The 13,921-nt window shown below is 37.7% G+C and overlaps 1 protein-coding gene across 2 annotated transcripts; it reads right to left on the bottom strand.

The window, feature by feature from the left end:
- Nucleotides 1-1,150: 1,150 nt before the first annotated feature.
- tmem240a (transmembrane protein 240a) lies at nucleotides 1,151-11,183 on the bottom strand. 2 transcript variants are annotated; one of them, XM_056268117.1, is made up of 5 exons: nucleotides 10,593-11,183; nucleotides 10,216-10,322; nucleotides 8,105-8,313; nucleotides 4,294-4,332; nucleotides 1,151-2,256 (listed from the first exon to the last, which is right to left on the bottom strand). In XM_056268117.1, the coding sequence occupies exons 1-5, from the start codon at nucleotides 10,647-10,649 to the stop codon at nucleotides 2,102-2,104; spliced, it is 567 nt and encodes a 188-aa protein (XP_056124092.1). In that variant the 5' UTR covers nucleotides 10,650-11,183; the 3' UTR covers nucleotides 1,151-2,101. The 2 variants fall into 2 exon arrangements, with proteins under 2 accessions (XP_056124092.1, XP_056124093.1); XM_056268118.1 differs by lacking the exon at nucleotides 4,294-4,332.
- Nucleotides 11,184-13,921: the final 2,738 nt, after the last annotated feature.

The following is a 13,921-nucleotide window of genomic DNA, read 5'->3' as shown; positions in this document are numbered from 1 at the left end:
GCAATTGATATAATAAATGTTCTCCCTTTTATGTAAACAAGTACATATTTATTTCTATATTCTTTTCTTGTTTTTGTAGGCTTTGTACTCCTCTTTAGACATTTTAACTATGCAATGTGCTAAGTATCTTTTTTAAAGTATACTGGGCATGTTTATTTTGTTCAATTTTATCTGTAAAAAATGTAGGGGGCCCAGAAATGTTGGTTTCATTTCTGGCGGCACCCCTGCTCAGAGGCCCACAGAGAAGGAAATGAATAGTTGAATAAAGTCGTTATTTTTGTTTGTTTTTTGCGCACAAAAAGTATTCTCGTCGCTTGATAAACTTATGGTTGAGGCACTGTAGTCACTTGGACTATTTTAACGATGTCTTTAGTAACTTTCTGGGCCGGCAAGTTTCAATTACAATAGAAGCCTATATGAGGAGTGAGACAGCTCTCAGATTTAATCAAAAATATCTTCATTTGTGTTCCGAAGATGAACGAAATTCTTACGGGGTTGGAACAACATGAGGGTGAGTAATTACTGACAGAATTTTAATTTTTGGGTGAACTAACCACCAAATAAGTAGGCTATATTACAATTATTTGTGAAGGATCATGTGACACAGACTGGATAATAATATTTCACAATATGTTTTACTGCATGTTTGATCAAGTAAATGCAGCCTTGGTGAGCATATAAAAAAACTTAATTATTCCAAACCTTTGACTGGTACATTTACTGTACATTTCTTTTCTTTCTAGGTTGCTATATTCAGAAGATGGTGTTTATTCTTGATTTTTAGTAGCCTATATTGTGTTTGGTTTAGATTTTTAGCCTAAATTGATATAAGTTGTTCATAAAAGTGTATCTATTACTTCCTCATAACCCTTTTTTTCTACCAATATAGCATTAGATCTCTAGCTCAGCAGTTCTCATAAGTTTCATTCATGTTACCTGCAGGTTTTGGTTGCATTCAATATTTCATTTGACATAGGCTACTATTTTTTTACGAGTATAAATAAATATCCTAAAAATTACTATTTTGTTTTTATATTAGCAATGGAACAGTCAGTAGTGACTGTGTACGTGTCCCCTCGGCATGGGTGTTATGCGCTTGTCCTATGTACACCTTCAGTCGTTGAGAAATGACACATCCCAAAACTAGGGGTCACTGTTGTGCTTCAATGGCACTTTTAATAAAACAGACATTTTATCTTCACAACAGCAATGTCTGGACATAAAGAGGAAGAGAAAATTGGGTCAGGGCTCTCTGTGCTGGCAGGCTGGTTGTTCTTGTTTGAGTATGGAGTAGTTTAAACGCAGACCTGGAAGGGCTATTGGACACAGTGTAGGGAAGACAAGGAAAGTGCTAGCGGCTCTCTCACATATGACAGATGACGTTCAAAACAGCAAAAAGAGCCCTGACCGCTCATTTCGACATTCCTGCACTCTCCTTTATTTACAGATAAAATTAATACATTCATTTATTTCACATAGTAACAAAGCTAACCAATCATTTTTTTAGAGTGATCTCTTTTTCATCCATCCAAAAAGTTCACATATCACATCTGCATTCAAAATTCTTTCCTCTTTATGTTTTTCCCTCTTTTTATACAGTTACCTCCTACTCCCGTGGCCATTTAAATCCCATAAAACAATATGTATAACTATTTACATGATCATTAATCTCTAACTATACTATCACAAAACCATGACCTCCGCCCTCCCACCCCAACCGCTTATCACCCCCCCCCCTCCCAAAAAGTCATATCCTGATGAAAAAGCTAAAAAAGGTGGAGGGGAAAGCAAGGAATAAACATGAATTGACTCCCATTGTCTCATAAAACCATTTCTTGCATCCTCCCCCATTCTAAAAGTGCATGCCTAGAATCAGCAATTGAAAATAAAATGCCTGTACAGAAAAAAACCTTTCTAAACCATTCGCCAAATGTGGCGAACGTGGAAACGGATCAGCATATTGGCAACGATAATCTTCTTTCTTCTTTTGGCAAATACTTGAGTGGTTCTTGAAGGTCTAAAAGATGTAGTGGAACAATTAAAGTGGGTCTCTGAGGCAGCAGCTGGTAATGGAGCAGTTTTGGGGAAACTGCTGTTAAAGTCAGAGGTGACGGGGGCTGGGATGACCATTGTGATAGAGCTTCTGCTTGATGTGAACCATGTTTCCGCTGGAATCCTCCAGTTGCCGAAGCTGTGCGCGTCTACGGAGGTCCCGAAGGTTGCAGAACTGTGGCAACCACGACCAGGAAGGGGTATCTGTGAGCGGGACAGAGAAAAACGCGTTAGCATCTGTCAAACTGTGGTGTTCTATAGATTCTTAATAACTATAAGCTAATGAGATGGTTAAGAAAAGGAAAAAGAAAATGTACATCTTACAATGAACCAGCATGTCATGTCTACACAACGTGTTAATGGAAACAGCATGTGGGTCCAGACATGAAGGCTGGGGTGGAGGTATAAGCAAACCACAGAGAGTTCCTCAGACAGCCCCGCCCCTCACAACTAGCCCTGTTGGAAGTGTGTCAGTGTGTGTGAGAGGGAGGCGATGGGGGAGCGGGGGGTTATTTATAGCATTCCATGGGTATGCCATCCACTAGGACTGTCATGAAGGGTATACAGAGGAAGACCTGAATAAGGTTTTTTTAAGTCTTAAAGCTGGATCAAAAGAAAGGAAGAAGAGTTCAATGAAGGGCTGGATTTAATGCCGTAAAAGAAATGCATGAACACTCACTTACTCTTTAGAAGCTCTATTTAAATTTTCAGTAACCAAATCCTGGTCTGCATAGATCCTACAAGCATATCCTTTGTCCTTTACATCTATCCACAAGTATGTTTTTCATAAAAAGCACTTTTATTACAATTAATAGCATTTTTATTCAAATCTAAAAAGATAATTATGTTCTAAAATATTGTATTAATAATATATATATATATATATATATATATATATTTCAAGACTTCAGATACAAAAGCCTCCAAGTCTGTCTAAAATTTTTGTTTAATATTAACATTATTATCAGGCTCCTATAAGTTTCTACCTAAGTACCGACATTTCTGAATGGGCTGAGGCTGGGATTTAGTGAGTTTGAAGTGAAAGTATTTGATGAAAGTATACTATGTGCAGAGAGCATTCACTCAATATTATTATCTCATTTTTGACAGAGGTGGCTTTTAGAGGCTTTTGCATCGGAGGTCTTCATATATAAGTATTATGTATTGTCAAATGTATGAAAATATAAATATATACAACATTTATTATGACAATATAAATCAGTTATCATATATATTTCTTGTCTGAAAAGAAAATTATTGTAATATATATATAGCTAAATGTATAACATTTTATTATTAAAATATGTATACATATTCATAATTTAAATATATGAAAATATAAACGTTTAAAATATTTCAATATTACAAATCAGTTATCAGATATATTACCCCTGATCTGACAAGAAAATGATTATTCTATATAAAAAAAAGCTAAATATATAAATATTATTTTATTCACTGTAAAAACTCAACTCAAAATTTTCTAGTGACTGGTCACATCTAAATTTTTCAATTGGCCCAAGTGAAATTCTGCAAATTTGATTTTATCAATTGAAAAATTTAGATGTGACCAGTCACTAGAAAATTTTGAGTTGGGAGGTTAGACATTTTATTACAGTGTTATTACGATATAAATAAATTAGCAGATATATCACTCCTGAGCTGAAACTGATAAGGGGGTAAAGAATAACAGCTAACAATCAGAGCAATTCTAAGGAAATGAGAGCTAAAGTAAATTCAAGGTATGTGCTTCAGTGCACTGTATATGTATTGTGTGTGTGTGTGTGTGTGTGTGAGTATGACTGCACGCTTACACGTCTCGCCAACTTGCCTTCTCTTTCCAGCTGCTCTTTGTCTATTTATAGCTCTCGCACAGTGCAAGGGTGCAAATCTCTCTGTGTGAGTGTGTGTGTGTGTGTGTGTGCTGGTGGGGGTGGGGGCATGACAGCATCTCTCTCCCACCTTCCTTTCCATCAACCTCACCTTCACTCCCTATCTTGGTGAGGCTAAATGATGCTGACCTGCCATCAACGTCACAATTTCACAGCTGTGGTGTGCTTTACTAGAGGGGCATCCCCAGTATTTTTTCAGTAGGTCATATCATATGGAGATACCATTTTGTGTTTGTGCTACTCCAAAAAAAAAAAAAACTGAATCAAAGTCAGAATATATTTTTTCTTTGTGGGCTGAATTAAAACGATAGTTCATCCCAAATTAAAAATTCTGTCATCATTTACTCACCCTCATGTCGCTGCAAACCCATAAGACTTTGGTTAACCTCTGAAACACAAATTAAGATATTTGTAATGAAACCTGATAGGTTTCTGTTCCTCCAATGAAAGTCATTGGAACCAAAACTTAGAAGATCCAAAAGGGTAGTAAAGACATCATAAAATGAATCCATATGAATTGAGCGGTTTAATCCAAAGTCTTGTAAAGATATATGATCGCTTTATATGATGAACAGATTTAATAGGCTTTTGTTCACATATAAACACAGATAGATAATTTGTGTTTCAAAGATCAACCAAACTCCTATGGGTTTGGAATGACATGAGGGTGAGTAAATGAACAGAATTTTTATTTTTGGGTGAACTGTAATAATATTTTGTACAGTAGCGCTCTGGAATACTGTTTGGTCAACTGGTGCATTCCGTGGTCTGATGTTCTAATGGACTGGTTTTTTTTCCTCTTAGTAGAAGCTTTAAGATATACAGGTGATATTATACAATCATTTTAAACTCAAATAGCCTACACATTTTATGTCCACATATTTATTATTTATTTATTTTATTAACAAACCCTTGTTAGCAGTGGCCACTTTATAATCCCTATCTCTCTTTTTATCATTGGAAATGCTTATTGTGGTTTTAAATACACCCGGAGACGTCGATTTTTTTGCCAATTGCTGAATTTCCTATTAGGCCAAGCAAAAAAAAAAAAAAAAAGGCAATTTATGATACTAGGAAAAGAATAATTGAACGAAATTCAAGGATCAATTTACAAATTGTGTTTCTAACCGAGTGATATCCAGAATTTGAATTGACTTTCGGTATTATAAGGCAATGGGGGATCTTATGTCTTTTGAATTGTTTTGGTGTTATAAGGGGGCTCTGTGTGAAATTATTAATGAGAGTTTACAGTTTGTACATTTTTTAAATGATTTGATTTTAATGTTTATTGATTTTTGATTTGATGTGTATTTGATATGAATTGTATGTAAATATTTTCTATTCTCTCGGGTAGGAATTGATTGTATAAATTCTCTCTCTCTCTCATATATACAGGTCCTTCTCAAAAAATTAGCATATTTTGATAAAGTTCATTATTTTCCATAATGTAATGATAAAAATTAAACTTTCATATATTTTAGATTCATTGCACACCAACTGAAATATTTCAGGTCTTTTATTGTTTTAATACTGATGATTTTGGCATACAGCTCATGAAAACCCCAAATTCCTGTCTCAAAAAATTAGCATATCATGAAAAGGGTCTCTAAACGAGCTATTAACCTAATCATCTGAATCAACTAATTAACTCTAAACACCTGCAAAAGATTCCTGAGGCTTTTAAAAACTCCCAGCCTGTTTCATTACTCAAAACCGCAATCATGGGTAAGACTGCCGACCTGACTGCTGTCCAGAAGGCCATCATTGACACCCTCAAGCAAGAGGGTAAGACAGAAAGAAATTTCTGAACAAATAGGCTGTTCCCAGAGTGCTGTATCAAGGCACCTCAGTGGGAAGTCTGTGGAAAGGAAAAAGTGTGGCAAAAAACGCTGCACAACGAGAAGAGTTGACCGGCCCCTGAGGAAGATTGTGGAGAAGGACCGATTCCAGACCTTGGGGGACCTGCGGAAGCAGTGGACTGAGTCTGGAGTAGAAACATCCAGAGCCACCGTGCCCAGGCGTGTGCAGGAAATGGGCTACAGGTGCCGCATTCCCCAGGTCAAGCCACTTTTGAACCAGAAACAGCGGCAGAATCGCCTGACTTGGGCTACAGAGAAGCAGCACTGGACTGTTGCTCAGTTTTGCATTCGGAAATCAAGGTGCCAGAGTCTGGAGGAAGACTGGGGAGAAGGAAATGCCAAAATGCCTGATGTCCAGTGTCAAGTACCCACAGTCAGTGATGGTCTGGGGTGCCATGTCAGCTGCTGGTGTTGGTGCACTGTGTTTTATCAAGGGCAGGGTCAATGCAGCTAGCTATCAGGAGATTTTGGAGCACTTCATGCTTCCATCTGCTGAAAAGCTTTATGGAGATGAAGATTTCATTTTTCAGCACGACCTGGCACCTGCTCACAGTGCCAAAACCACTGGTAAATGGTTTACTGACCATGGTATTACTGTGCTCAATTGGCCTGCCAACTCTCCTGACCTGAACCCCATAGAGAATCTGTGGGATATTGTGAAGAGAAAGTTGAGAGACGCAAGACCCAACACTCTGGATGAGCTTAAGGCCGCTATCGAAGCATCCTGGGCCTCCATAACACCTCAGCAGTGCCACAGGCTGATTGCCTCCATGCCACGCCGCATTGAAGCAGTCATTTCTGCAAAAGGATTCCCGACCAAGTATTGACTATTGAGTGCATAACTGAACATAATTATTTGAAGGTTGACTTTTTTTTTGTATTAAAAACACTTCTTTTATTGGTCGGATGAAATATGCTAATTTTTTGAGACAGGAATTTGGGGTTTTCATGAGCTGTATGCCAAAATCCTCAGTATTAAAACAATAAAAGACCTGAAATATTTCAGTTGGTGTGCAATGAATCTAAAATATATGAGTTTAATTTTTATCATTACATTATGGAAAATAATGAACTTTATCACAATATGCTAATTTTTTGAGAAGGACCCATATATATATATATATATATAGATATAGATATAGTTCTTCAAAGCATTTTTATATATATATTTCTTTAAAGGATTTTTAATCTATCACTCTCCTTGGCCCACAATAACTATCATCCAATAAGTTCATCCCATGAACACACTAATTATATTAAAACTAAAAGCATTCCATTTTAAAGCACTATTTACATATTCTGCCACCGCTTATGTACCTCTTTACTCTCAAAGGACCACAGACAACTGTTATAAACAACTGCGGTGTTGCCTGGGATTCTGTTACATTGAGTGAAAACCTGCTGTTGATTTCTGCACCCACAGTCTTCTTAATACATTCATTACTGGGGGTGATAATAACAGGGCAGAAGGGGAGCGCTGACAGCTGATGAAAATGAAAAATGTAGGTGTGTAAATGTTTGGGGACAGAAAATTGAATTTTGGGAGTGTTTGGAAAAAGACATGTTTATTAACATAAAACCAATACAGTGGGACACATTTTAAAAAAGGAATTAGAAATGTATATGGATTTACTCCCATACAAATCCATGTATAGTATCACTCTAACACACAAACTGCAAATCATAGTGAGATTAGCTGATCTGGTACTGTATATATAAAAAAAACAAAAAACATTTATCTAATAATTCAAATTTACAGTTTTACTATCATTATTTTAATTTGAGTATTTTACTCTTTGAGACACAGCTAATGTACTTTATTAGCTGTATTAGCACAAGCTGTGTTCATGTTGTCACTAACATTTAAGGCACTTGTTCTTCACAGTAAAGTGTTTGACGTCAATTCTTTAGTTTTTGAGATGCAGTATTAGTACCTGAATACATCCATTTAAATCTTGCACAAAACATGGCATTTATTGAGCAAGGAAAAAACACTCAACCACGTTCAACCTCAAAATGATCACGCTTAACAAAACATAAGGGCAACAAATAAACAAAAAGCATTATTGTAAAAATGTCTCTTCATAACATTAAATAAATTGTCACGTAAGGGAAGAAAACATGATTTTGATGCATAAAAAGAAATGCATGAACACTCACTTACTCTTTAGAAGCTCTATTTAAATTTTCAGCAACCAAATCCTGGTCTGCATAGATCCTACAAGCATATCCTTTGTCCTTTACATCTATCCACATGTATGCTCTCCATACACTCTTGGTTACAATGTTCTTCCCACTCACCATAATAGCGACTGGCTCTCCAGGCCCTCACAGCACAGTGCAAAGCTCCATCCAGCCACAACAACAGCCAGCTGATACAGAAGCCCAGCAACAGCCCCAGCATGAGGTCCATCTCCTGTTTGGTCACACTGTCACTCACAAAGTAATTCTCAGACGAGTCCACGAGCGAATGGTCTCCATCATATGGAATTACGTAGTGAACATGATGCCTAAGGCAGAGAGGGGAAAACTCTGTTTAGAGGTTTACATTCAGGCAAACAGACATGAAAGAATAAGAAAGGAAAACAATCAATGAGGAGATAGACAATGAGGACATATTATTACACAAAATATTGCTTTAATAACTCTCTCAGCAGGGTGGAAATAATGTGTTTTCTATACTGATATTACTTGGATCCAACTGAGCTCAATCAAGCTGGGTTTGTTGTCTTGGAACACATGCATTAAACATATGGTTTGGCACACAGCTGTTACAAATAATGCAGTTTTTGTGCATTTGTGATGTTTATGGAGGTCTATGGGAAAATACTTGAGAGTTTAATTTTATAATTCAACAGAATTATAAGCAAGTGTCTTAGATAAGGGTTAAAAAAAGACTTAATGTATGGGTAACTTCATCTGGTTTTGTAACGTAAAAACGACACATAGCTGATTTCTTGTTGTGTAGTAATTCATGCATAAAGTTTGGATGTAACTTACATGCAACCTTGATCCTTAGCAACATAATGCCTCAAAAGTCAAATAAATGAACTTATTTTTGTTTTACTATGTTACACGTGAGTTTTTAAAATGTCCAATAATTAGTTTGAACTCTCATTTTATAGAGTTAAGAGGAAAATACAATAACAGTGGCAACATTTTAAAAAGACAAGTCATACAGATATTGATTCAAGTAATGTGAAGGAAGTTAGACAGCTCATGTTTTGCACATTTGACTTTATGAGCAGATTGACACTGATGCACCTGAGAATGTCATAATGACAATGATCAACACAAACCATGACAATGTGGTATCTCTGTTTATCTATAAATTGGTTTTACGTTTCATATGAAAAAAGTTTTATGCCTTGTTTCTGCAAATATCAAGGACAGCAGGTTTTCAGTGACCATGACCCATTTATAATGCTCTTGGTCCTAACAGAATACTCTATGTTTGGAAGAGAAATGGTATACATGAATTTATGAAGTTAAACCTGTGATTAACAGATCTCCACCAATAGTTTTAAGGTGTTAAAACATGAACAATTATGATCTGACCTAGTTTACTACCCTCAGATGTTTTTGCACCAACAACTTATAATCAACAGATGTAGCTTGAACAGAAACTGTTGTGCAAACGACAACTCCAAAAGTCAAGCTTAAGTACTATTCAATATAAAAAAGAAATAGAAAATAAAAAACATGGGGTATATTAGCCTTGTAGATATAAATCAAATACAAAATAGACGATTTGTAGCCTATATGTAAACAAATAAATAAATACACGGTGTATATTAGTCTCGTATGAATATATAAAATATAGACTATCTGTATGTAAATAAAGTATAAAAATTTTGTCCAAACTATTTTTGTACACTAAACATCACAAAACTGCATTATATCAATATACTACCTTCTGTATAATCCTTCTGCATTAAAATCACATTCAATAATAACGTAATTGTACGACACACGAGCCCAAAAGAACAACATCTCTGGCTGTGCTTGGAGAAAAATCACACCTTGATACGCAGAAAGAATATATATATATATATATATATATATATATATATATATATATATATATATATATATATATATATATACAAGCAGAAAAATCAAGGAGAATTCTCATACTGAAACACCGACGCAAAGCAACAGCATCTGCTCAGTATCAATAATAAACCATTCGAATTACGCCCAAATGATGCCACAAACCCCACGAATACACATATAAGGCCTTAATGTGACAATATCCATTTGGATAAATGAGATGAAATGGAAAAGACTGTTTTTCGGGGGCTGGAGAATGGCTCAGGCCTTTGAGCTGTTGATAATAGATGGGAAACCTGTCAATTTCTGGATCTCGTGCTAGAATGCAATTCATTATTAACGTTTGGGTTATTTTTTACCTTCCACAGTTGCAATGACAGACGCGGTCTTCCCCTCGTAAATGCGGTAAGATGTAGTTGTGAAAGCGGTCCAGGAGTGCGTTCATGTCCATTAAACACGCTATCGCCTGCAAAGAACCATTCGAGTCAACCGGGACATGACAAGCAGTATTGGAACACAGCAACCGCTACATGACCTGGTACTGTGACCACTGCAGGGGAAAATACACATTACATTTCCACATCAGCCAGAAATACACACAAGTACGGTTGTGCTGTCTTAATGAGATTTTTAAATGGACTTTCAGCGGTCCACGCTCTCATTAAGCCCCGATTTCACTTAGAAAATGACAGAAATTCACAATTATGAAGTGCTAAGACAGAATAAATTGTCTTACCATGACAACTGAAGCACCGAGAATCATAAAAATCATGGTGGTTGTGATCATATGCATCAAAACTTCCGAACTCGCCTTTCCTCTTCCCCAGTCTGTTCAACAAATCCGGTTAAATTAAAAACATGCCGTCCCGGGAGAAGACGCTCATGGATGCGCCCTCGCCGCTACACCTGCCTCCTCGGTCCTGAACCCGCCAGATTGGGAAGCGTTCTTAAGGCGCATAGGGTTAGGATGAGCAGATCTCGCTATCCCACACGCGCATTCACACAGTCTTCACCCACATCCAGCGATACGTTCCCCCAGTGCTGCAGTTGAATCCGCCTTAGCCGTGCGGTTGGGAGGGAGCTGAGGAGGTAGAGCGTCCTAGTCTGATTACTGATGCTGCTGCCTCTCTCCTCCTTTGCGCTCCGACGCCGCTGGAAATGTCTTGCGAAATCGAGCAATGCCTGGGTCAGCTAGTTCTCTGATATATCTGTCTAGCAGTTGACATCTAGTAGACCTGAGATACGTCGCCAAGGCTTTATTTGAAGAAATGTGTGGTCGGCTTTACATATCTACTGCGATCTTGCCACTGTACAGGTGGCAAGCCGCATTAACATTTATACCTTAATAAGGAACTAGTAGCTACTTACATGTTTAAAAATTATTATTCACACACACACACACACAAAGATATTTTTAATGTTTTTGAAAGAAGTCTCTCATGCTTAAGGCTATAGGCTACAAATATTTATAATAAAAAAAACGGTAATGTTGTAAAATATTATTATATGGTGACCGAGAGAGCTCAACGCGCTGCAACTGAAGAAAACACATGCAAATAGAAAAACACCCCCAAATTAAGAAAACATCTTCATCAGTTTTACAACACATGTGTGCCCCAAATACTCACAACACAACCAAATACAGAAACGCGCTGCAAAAGTTCACAACACAACCAAATACAGAAACGCGCTGCAAATAGCACAGACCACAACGGACATGTTTCCAGGGGACCCCAATAAGCGACGAACACGGCTGGCATGCTTATCGCTTGTGAGCATGCCCTACTCCCTTCGAAGGGCTGAGCCTTTGAAGTGGGGACTTTGGAGTGAGCACTTGTGTGGCATTATATGTAGCCGTTTGGAACGCACTTGGTGAAGGGAGCAACGAAAGACAACGTAGGCCATACTTTCCTCATTATTTTCACCTGGGATGTTCCCATGACAACGCAGCGCGGTGTCCATCAGCTGAATAGCTGTTCTTACGACAGAATTAGAAATGTCTTATTATTTCTGTTAACATAACTTTTGCAAATAAATATACAATTCATAAAAAATTTTTTTAAAAATATGCGTTATATTAGCCTAGAAATCTAGACGCACCCTAGCGGCAGCGAAAATTATTTCGCAGCCAGTGTGGTCTAGCAACTCTCCATAGGCTTTTGAGCTGGAAAAAACTAAAACTGGTCGGGCCAATCACATCGTGTATAGAGTCGGCAGACGGGCTTAACACAATGACGGCACAGTTCATGACGTTCCGCGTGATTTCCATAGGTGATTTCCCTGCTACTTGAAAACAATGAAGATGCAGCTGTCTTTCGAATCGGCTTTGGCCGCGACTCTGGAGGACTTGGAGTTAAGAGAACGTCACTTAAGTCATTCTTAAAAAAGGAAGATGTGTTCGGATTTTTGCCGTCCTGATACGGCAAAAGTTTAATATATCAATTAGCTCCGCTGGTGGAAAAACGCATGGGACTCACTCATCCACAACCGTTCGTTGCTCTGGTTGGTTGTAGCGTTATCCTATTGCGTGCAGAGGGATTTTGAAAGGTAACCGTTTATCCCGCCCCTCGGATTGAGGCATGTCAATGGAGAGTTCCCAGACCTAACATCTTGATGTAGGTCTGGCATGCCAGGCTAGCGTTATATATCTGTGAGAGTGTCTCAACTTTAAAACTTGCTGTCTTATCTTGGACCCTGCATTACCTAACATTTCTTATTAAATTAAACTTATTTAAACATAACATGACACAATTTGTGTAACTGATGTATAGATTAATATCTTACCCTCCTCATGTTCTTTTTCTCTCTCTTTTTTAGTTTTTTTTAGGGTTCATTTTTTTTTTTGTATTCTGATGACATTGAACATATTGTATACAAAGTTATATGTCATAAACATGTCATCTCTGTATGTTTTGCACTCAAAAAAAGTTTAAAAATAAAATAAAAATGTAGAATTTGAGCTATAAGCACGTCCCAGCCGGGTTCGTCACTTATTGGGGTCCCCTGGAAACATTTCTGTTGCTGTGATCACATTATGAAATAAATGCTTTTCTCCAAACCATGCTGGCCATAATTATTGGCCATTTTGCCAAGAGCTCTGAGTCTTCTCCTATAATGCCTGATGAGTTTGGAGAACACCTGACAAGAGATCAGAGATCATTCCATTCTCTCCAGATCCTTCAGATTCACAGATCCATGTTGGCGCTTCTTCTCTTCATTTCAGCCCACTCATTTTCTATAGGGTTCAGTTTAGGGGACTGAGACGGTCATGGCAGAAGCTTCATTTTGTGCAGCTCAGTTACACATTTTTGTGTTGATTTTGATGTTGTCCTGATGGAAGACCCAAACACTGCCCATCATAAGATTTCTAGCAGAAGCCGTCAGGTTTAGATTTTTTATCTGTTGGTATTTGCTAGAATGCAAGATGCCAGTTTCTTCCCCCCTCCCTCCCTCCCTCCCTCCCTCCCTCCCCCCCTCCCCACTTTCAATTATTTTACTTCAATGAAAGGTTCGATTTTTGCTATTTTTTTTAATGAAAGATCAAAAGGATAAACCATGTAGATTTATTTTTTACAGCCATTTTTGATCATATTTACCAGGGGTGCCGTTAATTCTGACCACAACTGTATAGTTTTAAGGAATAAGTGTTAAAATGGCTTGCCGCACACTAGGTTTCTGTTGATAAAGTAGGCTTCTTCAAGCCACCATACGACCAGATCCTTCTTTCTTAATATCCATTTGGGTTTATATGCAGAATGTGCCAACACAGTCTTAAATCTTGCTGTTTGATCCACAGCAGCCAGGAGCGTTCCTTCTCTCGTGGCGGTGCGTGAGCGTTTGTGCGCGTGAGAGAGGTGGGGGAGAGACAGAGAGGGGGTTTGGGTGGGGAGTGGTAGAAGAGTCTTGACTAATTCACTTTTCCCGTAAAAACATGGCTGATCTTTTTCAATTAATGAAATGCACTACATTATATAGGACAGCCATCCCCCAAGGAGCGTGTAGTTTTTACCAACACATCCTCACGCCCCCTCACGCGCTCTGCAGTTCTTATTGCGCCATTTCTTT

Source organism: Rhinichthys klamathensis, unplaced genomic scaffold (genome assembly GCF_029890125.1).
Source record: "Rhinichthys klamathensis goyatoka isolate OS25496 unplaced genomic scaffold, OSU_Roscu_1.1 h1tg000269l_1, whole genome shotgun sequence".
NCBI classification, from domain to species: domain Eukaryota; kingdom Metazoa; phylum Chordata; class Actinopteri; order Cypriniformes; family Leuciscidae; genus Rhinichthys; species Rhinichthys klamathensis.
Note: the sequence above shows the minus strand (reverse complement) of the source record. Positions and strands in the feature narration are given on the sequence as shown.

Coding starts and splice junctions, on each gene's coding strand:
- tmem240a (XM_056268117.1), bottom strand. CDS start 10,649: ATGCATATGATCACAACCACCATGATTTTTATGATTCTCGGTGCTTCA. Junction 10,323..10,592: donor TCGGTGCTTCAGTTGTCATG/GTAAGACAATTT, acceptor GGTTCTTTGCAG/GCGATAGCGTGTTTAATGGA. Junction 8,314..10,215: donor TGTCATTGCAACTGTGGAAG/GTAAAAAATAAC, acceptor TCTCTGCCTTAG/GCATCATGTTCACTACGTAA.